The sequence below is a fragment of the Bos grunniens genome, chromosome 3 (assembly GCF_055505025.1).
Source record: "Bos grunniens cultivar Pamir isolate PY7600 chromosome 3, Bosgru_T2T1.0, whole genome shotgun sequence".
In the NCBI taxonomy this organism is placed as follows: Eukaryota; Metazoa; Chordata; class Mammalia; order Artiodactyla; family Bovidae; genus Bos; species Bos grunniens.
Window position 1 is genome coordinate 67,314,313 of NC_141167.1, and position 21,700 is coordinate 67,336,012.

Consider the following 21,700-nt stretch of genomic DNA (forward strand, 5'->3'; position numbering starts at 1 on the left):
TCAAACATGAGTGAGCAACTGAACAACAACAAAACCAACATTTAGTCTATCTTAAGTATGTTAGATATGCTGCGATTCATGGGGTCGCAAAGAGTCAGACACGACTGAGCGACTGATCTGATCTGATCTGATCTGAAGTATGTCAGGCAGTAATTTCATCTAGTAGGCACTTTTTATGCTTAAAAGCTTTCAGAATAAAACTAAAAAACATGCATACCAAAATTAGGGCAGAGCATATATCCACATTCTGTGATATACTTAAGTAAAAGCTAATGCTATTTAAACAGTGAGCTCAAGCCCTTCAGACCCCAACCAATTACTTTAGCGGGAAGAGACAGAATTGCAGTTGCTTCAGTGGCAAGTCCATCCAGAGTCTTTGAAATCCAAGAAGCTTTATCCTTTTTACTCTTCTCAATTATGTTTCTTAGGTGTTTTATCTCTGCTTTCATTTCCTCAGCTTTTCTACTAAATCCTTCAGTAAGCAGATCATTTTGAGCCTGAAATAAAGGAAGGTGGGGAGAGGAAACTGCAAACTTTTGAAAAACACATTTTTTCAAGAGTCAGACTTTGTATTTAAGAACTTTGTTAAATTGTCTCTATCTGACACATATGATTATTCTCTCTTATTAGATTATCAAAGGATAATGTTTGTGGCAGAGAATATCTTCTGAGTTAGACCTGGACAGTGAGAGGAAGAACAGTTCCCAACCTTACTAATGTTTACACACCATTAGGGTTGTGCTTGGCTGCTAAAGTCAAGCATGAGGACAAATGCATTTATATGTTCCAGCCAAAACTCTGGGTTGGAAGAGAACTATTAGTCCACTTGCACAAATTATCAGTTTCGTTTGGGATGGCATGGTCACTTATATTGTGGAAATACGGGAACTTATAAGCCGATCAAGAAATTGCACATAAACATGTCTAGATGGGAAAGGAACACACCTCCCACACAAGCTATGTAGTGATTCAGGCAAGCTATTCACACCTGGAGACAACTACAGCAAGTTTAGAAGACATAACCTCCCCACATTTTTATGTCTGAACATATCAGATAGTTTTAGGTCAACATAGATCCAAATTAGAGTCTTTGTGCTTGTAAGGTTCCTGATCATTGACAGTAATCTTAGCAAAGTACCAAGTTGCTGCTAATATTAAAAACATCTGGATGGAATTGTTGTTTGATAATCCATGAAATCCCCATGAGATCATCCTAGAATCACAACTACATAGCACCTAAAACCTTGGAGATGATATTTATATTCTTTAAGTACTTAGGGGGACCAAAGTCATCATAGCTTCTCCAGGGTCTCAGTGTGGAGCAAAATTCAAAGGTCTTTTGAAAAGCCAGGATTCAAAACTTTGATTAAAGCGAATGTGGTAATGCCAGTAGTGCTTTTTCTTTTCTTTTTTTTTTTTTTATTTTGCTTTAACTTTTACCCATTCCCTCTTGATGTGTCAGCTCAGTGTCTGTCAGGAACTGGTGAGACCATGCCAGACTTACCTTCAGCCTGTGTTCCAGTAGCCTTTCCTTCTCTTTCTCAAAGTTTTCTCTTTCTCTCTCCAGCTTCTCTCTCAGCTGGGCTATGTTTTCCCTGAGACTTCTGTCTTGAGCTTCCATCTGCTGTTGCTGCTCGTATTGTTTCTGTATTAGCAATTCGCGTTCCCTCTCAGTTGCCTCCTTCCTGGCTTGCTCCTCTGCCCAACAAAGGTTTCAGAAAAAGAAGCAAGTAACAGATTAGACTCAAACTCTACTTTCTTGAGATTAGAAACCAAATCAACTTTGAAAAGAGAGTGGGAAATCTCAGAATTCACCTGGTGCCACACATCAGGAGCAGATTTGAGAATATGATGGGAAAGGTCTTGACCATCTGGCTGATATCCAACCACAACTCTGTTATTTTCAGATTTAGCAGTGTGTATTCCACAGAAGAAGTGGAAGCTCATTATTTTGGAAAGATCTTTATTTGATCTGTTAAAGGGCATTGAATGAACATCCCCACCCTGCTAAGATATGAGCCCCATACCTGCTATGGCCTTTGCTGCATCAGTGAGGGCTTTATCTGACTGCAGGATGGATATCTCGATTGCCACCTGAGACTGCAGGAAGTTCTGGAGGACCTCATTTGTCTAAGGAATTAAGAAGAACCAAAGCACTTTAGATTCCTACCAAGGAGACTTGTTCTGTATAAATGAGTCCTTCTGTGTCATTTTCACTTTCTGCTTAAAATGTCCCAGGAGCTTCTTACAAAGCATTCAAGCTTCTGAGTGTCACCAGAGACTCTGCATGTCTCCTTTCAGTCCCCCGCCCAGTGCTATTTTCTTTTATCTGCCCCAGGTATCAAGCAGTCAGAATTAATTGCAGTTGTACAAACTCACAATCTCATATATTTGCATGTTTACCTGGGGCTCTTCCCTTTGGATAACATCTCAACCTAAACAACATACAAATATTTCAACTGATATTCCCCTTCTTTTCCAGGAAATTTTCCTAAACTATATGTCCAATGTGATTGTCAGATTGTAATTCATGCTGCTGTTGTCTCCTGCTACTTGCTAGTGTGTAATCTTAGGCAATTTATTTAAGCAGTTTGTGCTTCCTAGTTCACATATAGAAAATGTGGATAATAAGACTAGATGCTTCAGAACAACTTTAGGAGGATTAAGTTTAAATTTCCAGAGAAAAAGCTTAACATTATGCCTATAGGCAATAACAGTTTTATATATATTATTTGTATTATTATTATGTTTATTATCACTACCAGTGAAGCCCAAGATCATAGGTTCATAAATGTTATCTTTCCATATTTGAGGGTCTGTTTATTTGACATCTGTCCACTTTGATCAGCCTTGAGTATAAGGATTCTGACTTTGCATCATAAATACTCAGCATGTGGCACATTAAATGTCATGTTATAGGATAAAGAAAATGAATGACTTCCATTCTCTCTCTGATGGATATCAGAAATTGATACTCATTTTGGGGGAATGGCCATTTCTCCTCGAGAATAAATAACATGTAATAATGGAGTAGCTTTCATAGTAAACAAAAGAGTCCAAAATGCAGTACTTAGGTGTAATCTCAAAAATGACAGAATGATATGAGTTTGTTTCCAAGGCAAACTATTCAATACCACAATAATACAAATCTGTGCCCCAAACAATAATGACAAAGAAGCTGAAATTGAACAGTTCTATGAAGATCTACAAGACCGTCTAGAACTAACACCAAAAGAAGATATCCTTTTCATCATAGGGGACTGGAATGCAAAAGTGAGAAGTCAAGAGATATCTAGAGTAACAGGCAAATTTGGCCTTGGAATAGAAAATGAAACAGGACAAAGGCTAATAGAATTTTGTCAAGAGAATTCAAGGTTCATAGCAAACACCCTTTTTCAACAACACAAAAGAAGACTCTACACATGGAACAATACTACCAGATGGTCAATACTGAAATCAGATTGATTATATTCTTTGCAGCCAAAGATGGAAAAGCTCTGTACAGTCAGTAAAAACAAGACTGGGAGCTGACTGTGGCTCAGATCATGAACTCCTTATTGCAAAATTTAAACTTCAATTGAAGAACATAGGGAAAACCAATAGACCATTCAGGTATGACCTAAATCAAATCCCTCATGATTATAGTGGAAGTTATGAATAGATTCAAAGGATTATATCTGATAAAGTGCCTGAAGAACTATGGACGGAGGATCGTGACACTGTACAGGAGGTGGTGATCCAAACCGTCCCCAAGAAGAAGAAGTGCAAAGAGGCAAAATGGTTGTCTGAGGAAGCCTTACAAATAGCTGAGAAAAAAGAGAAATTAAGTCAAAGACAAAGGAGAAAAGGAAAGATATATCCATCTAAATGCAGAGTTTCAGAGAACAGCAAGGAGAAATAAGAAAGCCTTTTTAAGTGAACAATGCAAAGAAATAGAGGAAAACAATAGAATGGGAAAGACTAAAGATTTCTTCAAGAAAATGAGAGATACCAAGGGAACATTTCATGCAAAGATAGGCACAAATAAGGACAGAAATGGTAAGGACCTAATAGAAGAAGATATTAAGAAGAGGTGACAAGAATACACAGAAGAACTATACAAAAAAGATCTTAATGAACCAGATAAACATGATGGTATGATCACTCACCTAGAGCCAGACATCCCTGGAGTGTGAGGTTAAGTGGATCTCAGGAAGCATCTCTACAAACAAAGCTAGTGGAAGTATTGGAATTCCAGCTGAGCTATTTCAAATCTGAAAAGGAGATGCTGTAAAAGTGCTGCACTCAATATCCCAGCTAATTTGGAAAACTCACCATGGCCACAGGACTGGAAAAGGTCAGTTTTCATTACAATTCCAAAGAAGAGAAATGCCAAAGAATGTTCAAAGTACCACACAATTGCACTCATTTCACATGCTAGCAAGGTCATGCTCAAAATCCTTCAAGTTAAGTTTCAATAGTACGCAAACCAAGAACTTTCAGGTTTTCAAGCTAGATTTAGAAAAGGCAGAGGAACCAGAGATCAAATTGCCAACATATGTTGGATTACAGAATAATCAAGAGAATTCTAGAAAAACATCTACTTCTCTTCATTGACTACACTAAAGCTTTTGACTATGTGGGTCACAACAAACTGTGGAAAATTCTTAAAGAGATGGGAATACCAGATACCTTACCTGCCTCCTGTGAAACCTGTATGCAGGTCAAGAAGCAACAGTTAGAACTGGACATGGAACAACAGACTGGTTCAAAATTGGGAAAGGAGTACATCAAGACTGTATATTATCACCATGCTTATTTAATTTCTATGCATAGTACATCATGCAAAATACCTGGCTGGCTGAAAAACAAGCTGGAATCAAGATTTCAGGGAGAAATATCAATAACCTCAGATATGTAGATGGCACCATCCTTTTATGGCAGAATGTGAAGAAGAATTTTAAAAACCTCTTGATAAAGGTGAAAGAGGAAAGTGAAAAAGTTGGCTTAAAACTCAACCTTCAAAACACTAAGATCAGGGCATCCAGTCCCATAACTTCATGGCAAATAAGTGGGGAAACAATGGAAACAGTGACAGACTTTATTTTCTTGGTCTCCAAAATCACTGCAGATGGTGACTTCAGCCATGATTTAAAAGACACTTGCTCCCTGGAAGAAAAGCAATGACAAACCTACATAGCATATTAAAAAACAGAGACACTGCTGACAAAGGTCTGTATCACCAAAGCTATGGTTTTTCTAGTAGTCATATATGGATGTGAGAGTTGGACAATAAAAATATCTGAGCACCAAAGAATTGATGCCTTCAAACTACAGTTCTGGAGAAGACTTTTGAGAGTCCCTTGGACAGCAATCAAATCAAATCAGTCAATCCTAAGGGAAATCAACCCTAAATATGCACTGGAAGGACTGATGCTGAAGCCAACGCTCCAATAATTTGGCTCCCTGATGTGAAGAGCCTACTCAGTAGAAAAGACCCTGATGCTGGGAACAATTGAAGGCAGGAGGAGAAGGGAATGACAGAGGATGAAATGGTTGGATGGCATCACCAACTCAATGGACAGGAATTTGAACAAACTCCCAGAGTTGATGAAAGACAGGGAAGCCTGATGTGCTACAGTCTACAGTGTCACAGATTCAGACATGACTGAGAGACTGCACAACAACAAGGCCCTGAGCTGTCATGATATCCCCATGCTCTCTCTCACATGGTGTTTTGCTCTCAGATTTTCAGGAGACCCCCTGGACTCTATTCTGTAGGCTCCCCATGCTCCCCTTGTTCCTCACCTTCACTCCTTTCCTGGGCACATGGCAATAGTCCTGTTGTAATCTTTCCATTGCTTTCCTGTAGAGTTTGTGCCCTCCAGAAACAGAGAAACTCCCTGCTGAAATACTTTCCTTTAGGGTCTTCGAAATTTGATCAAGTTTAGTCTGGCAGTATTTAGCAGATGCCTCTTCATTCTGTTGCAAAAAACCTTCCTTGTTATTCTTTATGATTTCCTACAGGGTAAATGTAGAGATGTCACCAGAAGCATGGAATAGAGGAGATAAATTTTCAAGAAATCTAATAGAAAGATTGGTCTAAGGTGATCCTCATGAGAAAACCATTCTAGTGGAGCAACACAAGCAATGTAGCCAAAATACAGAGATTTTCTCCCAACTCTGAAACCTCTGTAAGACTATACAGAAGTTTCTTAATCTCCCTGAAATTCAGTTTCTTCTTTTGTGAAATCCCACTTTTGAATTAACTCTTCCCTAGTGGTTCAAGTTGGTAAAGAATCTGCCTGCATGCAGAAGACCTGGGTTTGATCCCTGTGTCGGGAAGATCCCCTAGAGAAGGAAATGGCAACCCACTCCAGTACTCTTGCCTGGAGAAAACCATGGACAGAGGAGCAGGGCAGGTTAGAGTCCATGGGATTGCAAAGAGTTGGAGACAACTGTGTGACTTTCACTTTCTTTTTTATTACTAGTAACTCTAACATCCTGTGGTTCTATCTTCAACAAAAGCAATAAGACAAATAAAAAAGAAACTAAATATAAAGAACAATCTTTGTTGAGAGAGTCTGCCCAGGGAAATCAAGAGCAATCATCTCAGGACTGAGTTAGGAGAGTTTTGAAATAATGTCACAATTCACTAAAGGAGAAATGAATGCTTGACAGATCTGTTGGATCTTGAACAAATTCCCCAAGGTTCAAAGAAAAAGGATATATGGTCCTTTAGGATTCTCTGTCCCATGAGAACCTGGGCAACTTTATCCTGAATAGGAGATAAACTATAGGATGAATATATACAATTCCAGACGTCATTCCAGAAGGGCATGAATTTGAAAGGACAAATGCTAAACACAGTACCAGGAGCTTCTTCTGGAAGTCCTGATTTTCATCCTTGAAAGACTGATTCATGAATACTACAATGGCTTCCCTCTCACAGGCTGTGTGCACCTCCAGCAGCTCCTGGAGCGTGTCTGTGGGGAGGTTCAGTCGCTGGGTCATCTGCTCACTGTAGTAGTCAGCTGCCTTCTGCATGGCTGCTGAATTCTCCAGGTGGGCCAGAGTTGTCACTGCATTCTCCAAACAAGGAATTCCTCCACTGTTGATGGCATCTACATAGGTCACAACCAGAGTCCCCAGACCTGAATAAAATAAGAAACATGAAAACATATCAATTTTTCACTCAGTGAGATCCAAGGTTTTGAAATTACCGTTCTAAAACCACACACACACACACAAACTCACACATCTCAACTTCTACTCTCATCACTTTCATTTTTACATTTACTGTTTCATTTATTTGAGCCATAACTTTAAGGAAATGTCAAATACCTACCTTCATCCAACATAATTGGAGATGTCTCAGAAAAATTGTTTCATAATAGCACAAATTAAGAGAATAATACTGACTACACAGGTAAACAGATTAGTAGAATAATTTAAATAATATTTGTTCCTAACTCCTAACTTTTTGATGGATTTTTCAGGGAGTCAGAAACTAATATTTATTTTGGACTGGTTTAAACTCACTTCTAAGTAGTCTCCTTAAGAAGAACACTTGTAGTGTAAGACTTCCTCTGAGAAGTATTTGATCATTTATTGACTTTTGTCATCAATGGTGGGGATCTTTTTAAATGTAGGAACCCCAGGTATCAGTTACAAGTGATTTTAGAAAGGAATTTACTAATCCCATGATGACAGATAATTTCTGAAACACATACATACTTATCTCTGGAGTATGAAAATGTAGAATTACATACTTCTTTATAAAATGAAACTACTGAAGAACATATAAATGAATGTTTAATTTATATCAGGCCATAAAGAAATACGATTTTGGAAAAGTAGACTCACGCTTCCCAGTGACCTTCACCCCTTCCCTGAGGATCTTGGTTCTTGCATGGGTAAAGATATATGAACAGAAAGTATCCGATTGTTCCTTGAATTTAGGATCCAGTTGACTTTCTAAAACTTCATCAAGATGGGCTAGGAGTTCCCTATCATTTACTGGCCGGTCAAAGACAAAACACTTCCGTTTTGGGAAAAAATGCCTGATACACTCCCTGGGTAGGTTGGCCTTTTTAACATTGGGATGTGAACCTGAGGAAGAGAGAAAACAGAAATACAATAAGCACAGTATTCAAATAAGTCAGCTAGAAATTTTAATGACTGGGGATTTTTAATTTTTGGAGTCTTCTCTGCTCATAGAACTTCTTTAATGCACTCACCCAAATTTAACTTATATGAATGACATCTCGAGAGAAATTTTAGGAAATATTTGTCTCAGGTAAATGTATTTTGCATCCACAGAACCAAATATACTGCCCACTTTACATGTGTGCTCAGTCACTCAGTCATGTCTGACTCTGCGACTCCATGTACTCCTCTGACCATGGAACCCTCCAGGTAAGAATACTAGAGTGGGTTGCCAGTATTCTATCCAGAGGATCTTCCTGACCCAGGGATTGAACCCATGTCTCCTGCACCTCTCCTGCATTGCAGGTGGATTCTTTACCCCTAAGCCACAGAGGAAGCCTGCCTGCTTTATTGGATATTTATCAAATTTAATGAATTTAATGAATGATCAAATGTCCAGTTCAGGTAGAGTCCAACCAATGTTGGAAGTAAACTGTAGGAACATAATGAAGAGGAGCTACAAAGATAGTGGAGTAACAGTTAAAATAGGACATAAAAACTTCATTGACAGATGCAGTCAAAATTCACACACTACAAATAAGATTAGCTATTTTTCAGTAGAAACTCTGAATACTAAACGTGACTTAAATGTAATTTGAAGAATTCATGACTACTCCATAAACACATTGGTTTTCCCCAATAGTCACCAACCTAAATGTAATTCATTAAAATAATTTATTAACCCAAAATAATTATAATGAATAAATCTGTTAGAATAAAAATAATGATATGATGAGGAAAGTAAAATGAAGGATCTGTTATAAGAAATCATAAAAAAGTATGTATGCAGGTCAGGAAGCAACAGTTGGTTCAACTGTTCAACCAGCAACACACTGGTTCAAAATTGGGAAAGGAGTACATCAAGGCTGCACATTGTCACCCTGCTTATTTAACGTCTATGCAGAGTACATCATGTGAAATGCCAGGCTAGATGAAGCACAAGCTGGAATCAGGATTGCTGGGAGAAATATCAATAACTTCAGATACAGATGACACCACCCTTATGGCAGAATGCGAAGAGGAACTAAAGAGCCTCTTGATGAAGGTGAAAGAGGAGAGTGAAAAAGCTAGCTTAAAATTCAACATTCAGAAAACTAAGATCATGGCATCCAGTCCTATCACTTCATGGCAAATAGATGGGGAAACAATGGAAACAGTGACAGACTATTTTCTTGGGCTCCAAACTACTGCAAATGGTGACTGCAGCCATGAAATTAAAAGATGCTTGCTCCTTAGAAGAAAAGCTATGCCAAACCTAGACAGCATATTAAAAAGCAGAGACATTACTTTACCAACAAAGGTCCATATAGTCAAAGCTATGGTCTTTCCAGTAGTCATGTACAGATATGAGAGCTGGATGATAAATAAGGCTGAGCACCAAAGAATTGATGGCTTCGAACTGTGGTGCTGGAGAAGACTCCTGAGAGTCACTTGGACAGCAATCAAATCAAATCAGTCAATCCTAAAGGAAATCAACTCTAAATAGTCACTGGAAGGACTGATGCTGAAGCTGAAGCTCCAATACTTTGGCCACATGATGCAAAGAGCCAACTCACTGGAAAAGACCCTGATGCTGGGAAAGACTGAAGTCAGGAGGAGAAGGGGATAACAGAGGATGAGATGGTTAGATTGAATCACCGACTCAATGGACATGAGTTTGAGCAAACTCCCAGAGATGGTGAAGGACAGAGAAGTCTGGCTTGCTGCAGTCTATATGGTCACAAAGAGTTGGATATGACTGAGGGACTGAACAACAAATAGACTGAAATTGAATCCTGGGTGTATTCAGGGTGTAAAGTCACTTTTTGTAGATTATACAACTATCCAATCTCTAGAAAGTTACATCTGTCTTTGAGTAGAGTAAGGGGAATCTGTTCTTCATTGTGATATTATGCCTTACATATGTGATACTATGCCTTACATTAACATTAATAGTTCATTGTTTTCATTGTCACAAAAAATGATAAGCATAATAAGGAACACAAGTGTCTTGTTTTTGAAGAGTTTTAACACATTGTATTTGGATGTTAAGGTACAGTTTACTTTAAGTGTAACTTAATTTTGAGTAATTTTTACTCTAATTCCTAGATAAGTATACTTAGATAATTCACTTAAGCCTCATTATTTTTTTAATAATTTTATGTGAAGCTCTAGCTTATCTATACTTTAAGAGAAGTACATTTATATCTGACTTTCACAACCATCTATAATAGTTGAAAACATATAGTTCAAAATATTTTATACTTGCATCAAATTTTTCTTTTTTTTTAATCCAAGTATAGTTGATTTACAATATTATATTAAATTCAAGTGTAAAGCATACAGGTTCAGTATTTTTGAAGGTTATACTCTTTTAAAAGTTATCACAACATACTAGGTATAACCTGTGCTATACAATATAAACTTACTGCTTACCTATTTTATATGTAGTAGCTTGTATATCTGAAAATCGTACTTCCATCCTTCCCCTTTCTCTTTACCTCCCCCAGTAATTTTTTTTCTATATCTGTGAGTCTTATTCTGTTTTCCTATATACATGAAGGAATTTTAAGATAACAGAAATAAATGAAAAGATATATTGTGCTCTTGGATTGAAAAACATAATATTGTGAAAATAGCCATACTAGCCAAAACAATCTACAGATTTACTGCAATTCCTATTAAAATACCCAGGACATTTTTTCACAGGACTGAAACAAATAACCCTAAAATTCAAATGGAATCACAAGTGATCTTAAATTGCTAAAGCAACTTTGAGAAAGAAGAGCAAGTCTGAGGTATGACCCTCCCAGACTTCAGACTATATACAAAGATACAGTCATCAAAACAGCATGGTAGCAGCACAAAACAGACACACAGATCAAGGGAATAGAAGGAATAAACTCATGCACCTACAGTTAACTAATGTACAAAGGAGGTGAGATTATGCACTGGAAAAAGAGTCTTTTCAATAAGCCATTGTGGGAAACTGGACAGCTACATATAAAACAAGGACATTAGTCCATTTCCTCACACCATATATAAAAAGAAACTCAAAATGAATTAAAGATGTAAAAGTAATAACTAAAGCATAAAACTCCTAGAAAAAAGCATAGGCAAAACACTCTTTGATGTAAATAGTAGCTATATTATTTTTGAATCACTCTTCTATCCTATCAAAAATGGGCAGAGGACCTACATAGACATTTTTCCAAACTAGATATACAGAGCCAACAGGTGCAGGGAAAGATGCTCAACAATGATAACTATTAGAGAGCTACAAATCAAAAACAGTCTACATATATTAATAATAAATACTGATGAGGATGTAAAGAAAAAGGAATACTCAAACACTCTTGTTTTTGTTCTGTCCCGAAGTCATGTCTGACTCTTTATGATCCTATGGACTGCAGCATGCCAGGCTTCCCTGTCCTTCACTATCTCCCAGAGTTTACTCAAACTCATGACCATTGAGTCGGTGATCCCATCCAACCATCTTATCTTCTGTCACACCCTTCTCCTCCTGCCCTTAATCTTTCCCAGCATCAGGATCTTTTCCAGTGAGTCAGCTTTTCACATCAGTGGCCAAAGTATTGGAGCTTCAGCTTCAGCTTTCAGTCTTTCCAGTGAATATTTAGGCTTAGTTTCCTTTAAGATTGACTCATTTGGTTACCTTGCAAGAGTCTTCTCCAACACCACAGTTCAAAAGCCATCAATTCTTTGGTGCACAGCCTTCTTTATGGTTCAACTTTCACATCCATACATGACTACTGGAAAAACCGTAGCTTTGACAATATGGACCTTTGCTGGCAAAGTGATATCTCTGCTTTTTAGTACACTGTCTAGACTTGACATAGCTTTCCTTCTGAGGAGCAAGCATCTTTTAATTTCATGGCTGCAGTCACCATCAACAGTAATTTTGGAGCCCAAGAAAATAAAATCTGTCACTGCTTCCACTTTCCCCCCTTCTGTTTGCCATAAAGTGATGGGACTAGATTCCATGATCTTAATTCATTGAATGTTGAGTTTTAAGCCAGCTTTTTTCACTCTCTTTTCTCACGCTCATCAAGAGGTTCTTTAGTTCCTCTTTACTTTCTGCCATTAGAGTGGTATTATTTGCGTATCTGAAGTTGACTTTTCTCCCAGCAATCTTGATGCCAGCTTGTGATTCATCCAGCCTGGCATTTCGCATGATGTACTCTGCATAGAAGTTAAATAAGCAAGGTAGTAATACACAGCCTTGATGTACTCCTTTCCCAATTTGGAACCAGCCTGTTGTTCCATGTCTGGTTTGAACTGTTGCTTCTTGACCTGTATACAGGTTTCTCAGGAGAGAGGTAAGGTATTCCTGAATCTAAGAATTTTCCACAGTTTGTTGTGATCCACACAATCAAAGGCTTTAGCATAGTCAGTGAAGCAGACGTAGATGTTTTTCTGGAATTCCCTTGCTTTTTGTATGATCCAGCAAATGTTGGCAATTTAATCTCTGGTTCCTCTGCCTTTTCTAAATCCAGCTTGTACATCTGGAATTTCTCTGTTTACGTACTGCTGAAGCCTAACTTGAAGGATTTTGCAAATTATCTTCTTAGCATGTGAAGTGAACACAATTTTATGGTAGTTTGAACATTCTTTGGTATTGTCCTTCTTTGGGGTTGGATGAAAACACTTTCTCCAGTCCTGTGTTCCTTGCTGAGTTTTCCAAATTTGAGTTTTCCAAATTTGATATATTGAGTGCAGCACTTTAACAGCATCATCCTCTAGGATTTTAAGTTGCTCAGCTGAATTCTATCATCTCCACTAGCTTTGTTTCTATCAATGCTTCCTAAAGCCCACTATCTCTCCTGGTTACTCAACTAGTAAAGAAACCACCTGAAGTGCAGGAGACCTGGATTCAATCCCTGGGTTGGGAAGATCTGCTGAAGAAGAAAATGGCAACTCACTCCAGTATTCCTGCCTGGAGAATACCATGGACAGAGAAGCCGGGAATATAGTTCATGGGGTTGCAAAGAGTTAGACATGACTGAGTGACTAACATTTTCACTTTCAAAGCCCACTTGACTTCACATTCCAGGATGTCTGGCTCTAGGTGAGTGATCATACCATCGTGGTTATCTGGGTCATTAAAACCCTTTTTGTGTCTGGTTTTTCTGTGTACTCTTGCCACATCTTCTTAATATCTTCTGCTTCTGTTCAGTCCTTACCATTTCTGTCCTTTAGCGTGCCCATCCTTGCATGAAAGTTTCCCCTGGTATCTCCAATTTTCTTGATGAGATCTCTAGTCTTTCCCACTCTACTGTTTTTCTCTATTTTTTTTTCTTTTACAGTGTTCACTGAAGAAGATTTTTTTATCTCTTCTTGCTTTTCTTTGGAACTCTACATTCACTTGGGTATATCTTTCCCATTCTCCTTTGCCTTCCACTTCTCTTTTCTCAGCTATTTATAAAGCCTCCTCAGACAACCACTTTGCCTTCTTGATTTCATTTTCTTTGGGATGGTTTTGGTCACTGTCTTCTATATAATGTTACTAACCTCTGTCCATAGTTCTTCATGCACTCTGTCTACAAGACCAGATTCCTTGAATCTACTCACCACTTCCACTGTATAATCATAAGGGATTTGATTTAGGCCATACCTGAGCGGCCTCGTAGTTTTTTTGTGTGCTGTGTTTAGTCAGTCAGTCGTGTCCGACTCTTTGTGACTCCTCTGTCCATGGGGATTCTCCAGCCAAGAATACTAGAGTGGGTTGCCAATTCCCTTCTCCAGGGGTCTTCCCAACCCAGGGATCAAACCGAGGTCTTCTGCATTGAAGGCAGACTCTTTACCAACTGAGCTCACAGGGAACCCTGAATTTTTTCTACTTTCTTCAATTTAAGCCTGAATTTTGCAATAAGGAGTTCATGATCTGAGCCACAGTCAGCTCCAAGTTTTGTTTTTGCTGACTGTATAGAGCTTCTCCATTTTTGGCTGCAAAGAATAAAATCAATTTGATTTTGATATTAACCATCTGGTGATGTCCACATGTAGAGTTGTCTCTTATGTTGTTGGAAGAGGGTGTTTGCTATGACAAGTGTGTTCTGTTGACAAAACTCTGTTAGCCTTTGCTCTACTTCATTTTGTACTCCAAGGACAAACTTGCTTGTTACTCCAGGTATCTCTTGACTTCCTACTTTTGCATTCCAGTCCCCTGTGATGAAAAGGACATTTTTTTTATTGTTAGTTCTAGAAGGTCTCATAGGTCTTCATAGAACTGTTCAACTTTAGCTTCTTCAGCATTAGTGGTTAGGGCATAGATTTGAATTAGTGTGATGTTGAATCATTTGTCTTGGAAACAAGCCAAGATCATTCTGTCATTTTTGAGATTCCACCCAAGTACTGCATTATGGGCTTTTTTGTTGACTGTGAGGGCTATTCCATTTCTTCTAAGGGATTCTTGCCAACTGTAGTAGATATAAAGGTCATCTGAATTAAATTCACCCATTCCCATCAATTTTAGTTTACTGATTCCTAAAATGTCAATGTTCATTCTTGCCATCTTCTGCTTGACCATGTGCAATTTACCTTGACTCTTGGACCTAACATTCCAGTTCCTATTTGACTTTGTTCTTAATAGCATCAGACTTTACTTTCACCAACAGACACATCTACAACTGACCATCTTTTCTGCTTTGGCCCAGCCTCTTCATTCTTTCTGGAACTATTTCTATGCTCATCTCCAGTAGCGTGTTGGAAACCTTCTCACCTGGAGGGATCATCTTCTGGTGTCACATCTTTTTGCCTTTTCATATTGTTCATGGCATTCTTGAGGCAACACTGGAGTGGTTTGCCATTCCCTCCGCCAGTGAACCAGGTTTTATCAGAACTTTCTACTATGACTCATCCATTTGGGTGGCCCTGCATGGCATGACTCATAGCTTCATTGAGTTATGCAAGCCCCTTCACCATGACATGGCTGTGATCCATGAAGGGATAAACACTCTTGTAGGAATATAAATTGGTACAGCCACCATGGAAAACAATGTGGAAGTTTTCAAAAACTAAAAATGAACTTCCATATAATTCAATAATGCCATGCCTGGATATAAAGCATGGGGGGGAAAAACCCACTAATTTGAAAGGGTACATTCTCTCTCATGTTCATAGCAGCACTATGAAACAATAGCCAAAATGCTGAAGCAATCTATGAAATAATACTTGGCCATTATAGAGAACAAAATTCTTTGCAGGAACATGGATAGACCTAGAGAATATTATGCTAGTGAAATAAGTCAGACAAAGACAGACAAATGCTATAAGATATCACTTATATGTAAAATCTAAAAAATAAAAAAGCAAATATACATAGTTTTGAATAATTTCATTTGACTTAAACCCTATTCTTCAGTGAACAAAACTCTAGTTGCTAGAACTTATCAAGGAATAACAACCTATTTCCCAGGCACCATTTCTATGAGTCTTGACCTAGTTTCAAATACAGATGCTATCACAGAGATGATGGGCAGTGTTTCATAGCTTTGACCCTCTTTAGGACCATCCACACCCAAGCCATTTTCTGATACCTTTAATCAGCTTCAAGGCCTTCTCCAGGTACTCATCTTCTGTGATAGGGTCATCATTTAATTTAAGCTCCAGGGTGAAATCCCATACAGTCCAGATAAAGTCTGGAAAAAAAACTCACAAACTCTACGGAATCTCTTACTCCATCCATTTTTGGAGAGGACTTGGCCCTGATGAGTTCTGTGAGCTCTGTCACATAACTAGCACTTGGTTAAGAAAAATAATACATATGAAGAATTCCCACATTTTTCTTATAAAAAATTATAAGCTCTCTCTTTTGACCTGGGTCCCGTCTCCTACAACAAAGGCAATTCAACCACAGGGAAGGGGAATCTGGTTTGGTCTCCATTCTCATCAATTTTTCAGTAAAACCAGGATACTGCAATTTCTCCAAGGCATCATTGTTGATGGTGTTCATGCTGTTGTAGACGAAAGTGCTGCTCAAAAGCACAGCCAGGGCAAAGATCCATGAGTCGTTCTTAGAGTCACCCTGGAAAACATATGAAAGCAAGCACTTAGCCATCTTCTCTTCAAAAACTGATTCAGTTATTTGTTTAATATCTTTTATTTGTTATTTCAGATAATTAATATAATGTTGTAGAAAGAAAAAACCTTGAAAACAGAATTAAAGGAACAACTTAACTTGGGCAATTATACTGACATTTTTTGTGATCTCTGTTCCCCCATCAATAAAAATTCAGATAATATATTCCTCCAAGTGTCCCTTTTTTTCTGAATGGGATGAAATAAGATAATATAGGTTAAAAAAAGAAAAGTAGAATACCTCTTAATCAATTCATTTTTCAATAATACATGACACCACATGCTCATTTAACAAAAAAGTAAACCACAAAATGTATACTTTGCTGGTCACAACTGAATGCTCAGAATAGATGCAGTTAAAATAAATATTTATGAAAACTGTTACTAAATGTTACACATTTTTCTTATACATAGGGAGCAAATATAAATGATAATGGATATATTATCTCATGGTATTTACAAATATTTAAAAACAAATACAACAAAGATAATAATATATTCAAATATCTTACATATTAGTAGTGAATCTAAGCAGTAAAACCAATAGCCATTATAGTAAAAATAATGGATCTGTCACACGGAATAAATCTGTCTTACCTTTTCCACATCCCCCAGGCCCTCAGTGTCCAGAAGGACCAGGATATGCTCTGATTTGGAAGGGTGAGGCACACACCACATCCAGATGCCCTTGGTTTTAGACTGCACTGTGGAGCCCAGAGGGAAACCTGCAAAGGGAGGGAAGAAAGCAACATTCAGTGACAGCAGATTGTCCAAACAGCCAAGCAACTACAAAGTCCAAATTGTTAGAATATGGGTATCCCAGTACACAAGATGGTACTTTCTCTGTTTCAATAATGTTCTAATTTTTATGTCTTCTATTCCTAGAAAGAAGGAATATTAATATTGAGAATGATGCCAAGCAATGGCTCAAGATGGAGACAAACAGATATCCATGAATCAGACAAAACATAGGTCCCTGATAACTGTAACAAGAATACTTTGAAAGAAAGATGAGACTCAAAGCCCAAGAGAATTGAATTGATGAAAGACATAGGAAGGGGAAAAGTGGAAAAAGGAAACTAAGATAATATTTTTTGCCCAAAAAAAAAAAACTTTTTTAATAAGGGACAGGGATGCTAGCCATAATATCATGTGAAATCCAGTAAGGATTTTTTAAGACAGATATTCTAACATTTTCTCATGTTGATGGTAATAGTCCATAGAAAAATAAAATGTGTTTTTGAGACGGAGGAGACACAAAAGCAGGAAATAGTGCTTGAGGAGGTCTGAGAAGGTAGGATTTTTGACCATTCAGTTCAGTTCAGTCGCTCAGTCGTGCTTGACTCTTTGCAACCCCCTGAACCACAGCGCACCAGGCCTCCCTGTCCATCACCAACTCCCAGAGTCCACCCAAACCCACATCCATCAAGTCAATGATGCCATCCAACCATCTCATCCTCCATTGTCCCCTTCTCCTCCTGCCCTCAACCTTTCCCAACATCAGAGTATTTTCCAGTGAGTCAGCTCTTCATATCAGATGGCCAAAGTATTGGAGTTTCAGCCTCAACATGAGTCCTTCCAATGAACACCCAGAACTGATCTCCTTTAGGATGGACTGGGTAGATCTCCTTGTAGTCCAAGGGACTCTCAAGAGTCTTCTCCAACACCACAGTTCAAAAGCATCAATTCTTTGGTGCTCAGCTTTCTTTATAGTCCAACTCTCACATCCATACATGAATACTGGAAAAACCATAGCCTTGACTAGATGGACCTTTGTTGGAAAAATAATGTCTCTGCTTTTCAATATGCTGTCTAGGTTGGTCATAACTTTCCTTCCAAGGAGTAAGCATCTTTTAATTTCATGGCTGCAATCACCATCTGAAGTGATTTTGGAGCCCAGAAAAATAAAGTCAGCCACGTTTCCACGGTTTCCCCATTATCTGCCATGAAGTGATGGGACCAGATGCCATAATCTTTGTTTTCTGAATGTTGAGCTTTAAGCCAACTTTTTCACTCTCCTCTTTCACTTTCATCAAGAAGCTCTTTAGTTCTTCTTCACTTTCTGCCATAAGGGTGGTGTCATCTGCATATCTGAGGTTATTGATATTTCTCCCTGCAATCTTGATTCCAGCTTGTGCTTCATCCAGCTCAGCGTTTCTCATGATGTACTCTGCATATAAGTTAAATAAGCAGGGTGACAATATACAGCCTTGACGTACTCCTTTTCCTATTTGGAACCAGTCTGTTGTTCCATGTCCAGTTCTAACTATTGCTTCCTGACCTGCATACAGGTTTCTCAAGAGGCAGGTCAGGCGGTCTGGTATGCCCATCTCTTTCATAAGAGAGATTTTCCTTAACAGGAATAAAGCAAAGAATATGACAACAAATTATAGTAAGGTACTGATTTAGTGGTGAGAATTATAGCTGGAAGTTTGGTTTATTGAGAGGAATTTGGTTCTCCCTGCACATGATCAGGTAAGAAAATTAAGAAGCTGGGATGTACCTGGATTCAAGTAACTGGCTCTTAATGTAGTACAACACTCACCATGGTTCTGTCCTGCAAGACGGTTCATCAAGTAGGATTTGCCGGTACGATACAGTCCTACAATGGCCACCACCACCACTGGCTGAGAAATGTTCTCAAGAATCTGTAGAGCTTTCTGATTCACTGAAAGCTGTGCATTTTTGTTTTCTACCAGACAGATGGGATCCATCATGTTGGGTCCAGATGCCATGGTAACTTGACAACCTAGGAGAGATTCCTAGTAGAAATAAGATTACAAAGTTATTCTGTGACTCTGAGGTATCCAAAGTACTTATTATTTAGGAGTGGGTGAAACTACTGTGCTTTCTGTGAGACAAAATGTAACCTAAATTAGCATATTACAGAGGGTTCTTCCATCATTTCCCCAAATCTCTGATGATGTTGGTAATGAAACAAAGTATTATCACTCTCCATATTTTCACTACTATAATAATAATAAGATACACATAATTGTCACCATGCATTGAGGGCCCACAATATCCCAAGCCCTATGACACATACCTTATATACCCAGCTACATTGATACTATAAGTGTCAGCCTACAAGTTACAAAATATTATCTCCACTTTGAAAATGAGATACGTGTCTCACAAAGCCTAATGTAGTAAGTCATAGAGCCTGGAGTGAAAACTTAAGACAATTGAACAAAATGAAGACTAACAAACTCTAGGCTCTTGTTTCCCAAAAGAGACATCATAAACAAAAATGTCACCTGGAACAACCATGTAATTATTCTGTTAAATAGTCAAAGGTTTAAAGCAACCAAACAAGTACCTGAATTTAAAAAGCCCTGTTAAAATGGTAGGAAAATACGTGGTATTTTCTCTTGTCCTTGGTCCACACACTACTCAATGAGGTGTAATCTTTGTCTGAGGGAGGTAGTAACCCATTTACAACTTTTATCCAGAAAGAAGAGAACAGAATTTATTTATAGTATTCTAACCTATCTGAGAGTTACCAATCCTAGTCTCTGTACTACTTCACATGGATCTCGGCCAAAGGTTGGGAAGGAATATGTAGTAGCATAACTTAATTATCAGTTGGAAAGAAACAGTAGAAAATGCAGAGAGACAAAAGCCTGGGGCCAGAGATTAACAATAAGGACATCAAAGAGACCATCTAAGGAAGCATTCCAGTTTCCAATTTCCTTCTTCAAATTAAACGGAGCAGAGCAGACTATTAACAATCTTATAATCTATTATGAGCTTCCTAAAGGACTGGTGTCTCCTTCTACTAATTTGGATCTCAGGTAGGGAGCAGCAGAGAGAATTGATTGAGAAAGTTGAAGAAAGGCTAACCTGCAGACCTTTGTGACCAGACAATATTGGTATGCGGCATTGTGATTTATAATAAGAAATATTTATTTGGCCTTTATCCCTGTTCCTGACAGGTAGCTCCTAAATCCCTTGCAATTTCCCAAGTGATGGGAGTGGTGGATGCATCTTTGTTATATCGTTTGGCCTTTTCCCCCAGTACCTGAAATAGCTATAAAGGGATAAAGAGGAAAGAAGAGTTTTGTTATTCATCAAAAGCTTCTTTCAACCACAACAGTTTATATTAATGAAATGACTGTGGAAATCCCCTAGATAATCACAGAAAGGAGGCTGGTTGCCAGCGGAGCTGCCCTTCTTATTGGAGAGTTAAAACTTTCAGCTTTATCCCCCAACCTCTGGGGAGCAGGGAAGGACTGAAGGTTTAATCACCAGTTACCAATGACTTAATCATTCCTATTTTGTAAAGCCTTCATAAAACATTTTAACTAAAGAAGCTAGGGGAGCTTCAGTTTTGGTAAAGATGGTTAGGTGTCAAAGGGTGGCATGTCTAGAAGGGGCACAGAAGGTCCATACTTTTTAAATACCTGGCCCTATTAATCTCTTCTATCTTGTTGTTTCAGGGATTGTATCCTTTTTTAGTAGATCAATAAGATAGCAAGCAAACAGTTTTCTCTGTGTTTTGTAGAGCACTCTAGCAAATTATTGATTCTGAAGAGGAGACATTTGAGCCTCCAGTCTGTAGCTGGTTAGTCAGAAGTACAGGTGACAATCTAGACTTGCAATTGACAGATGAAGCAAGGGAAGTCCTGAGGGACTGGGCCCTTAACCTCTAGGTTATAGAGTAACTCTTGACAGTTACTATCAGAACTGCTTAGTGTGAAGAAAATGCTATGGTGACCAGAAGTAAAGTGTAAAGAATAGAGTGTTGAGAGGAGAAATAGAATATTTCCTTTTCAGAATGGAGACAAACAGCAGAACATCTAAAGATCCAAAAAGACACTTTAAAAATTAACACACTTAAAGCAGCACATCCATGAAAGAATTGAAAAAGCCATACACAGGTCCAAGGAATATGGATGCCCAGAAATGACCTAAAATGACTAAAATTTTTCCTTAGATAATTCCCAAGTCTCAAAACCAAGGGCAAGTTCAGTAAAAGACTTCCTTGGCACAAGCCAGAATTAATACAATGGGAAAGTTGGATAGTTTTATAAATGCCCAATTTTCAATAACAACAAAAATCATAAGGCATACAAAGAAATAGGAAATCATGGCCTATCAAAGGAATGAAATAAACGGCAAAAAACATCCCTGGAGAAACATATACACTAGATGTTCTAGGCAAAGACTTTAAAATTATTTTCTAATTACCCTAAAAATTAAGGGAAAAAACTAAAGAAAATCAAATAAGCAATATGTGAGCAAAATCAGTAGAGCAACAAAAACAGAAATTATAAAAAGGAACTAAACAAAAATTCTGAGGCCAGAAAATAACTGAATTTAGAAATTTTCTAGAGAGAATCAGCCTTCAGCAGGCAGAAGAAAGAATCAACAAACTTGAAGATAAAACATTTGAAATTATCAAGATTCAGGAACAGAAGGAAGAAATAATTTTTAA

General features: G+C 38.0%; 1 protein-coding gene and 1 long non-coding RNA gene across 2 annotated transcripts in view; one reads left to right on the forward strand and one right to left on the reverse strand.

Moving 5' to 3' along the window:
- The window catches only part of LOC147375767 (uncharacterized), a 148,055-nt gene that overhangs the window by 70,688 nt on the left and 55,667 nt on the right, over nucleotides 1-21,700 (forward strand). The window lies entirely within an intron of this gene.
- On the reverse strand, nucleotides 276-18,998 carry LOC147375769 (guanylate-binding protein 6-like). Its single transcript, XM_086391032.1, is given in 11 exon segments — nucleotides 276-497; nucleotides 1,505-1,698; nucleotides 2,028-2,130; nucleotides 5,788-6,000; nucleotides 6,853-7,133; nucleotides 7,846-8,091; nucleotides 15,723-15,834; nucleotides 15,836-15,920; nucleotides 16,101-16,210; nucleotides 16,861-16,988; nucleotides 18,809-18,998. Coding segments are annotated over 11 exon segments (1,884 nt in total).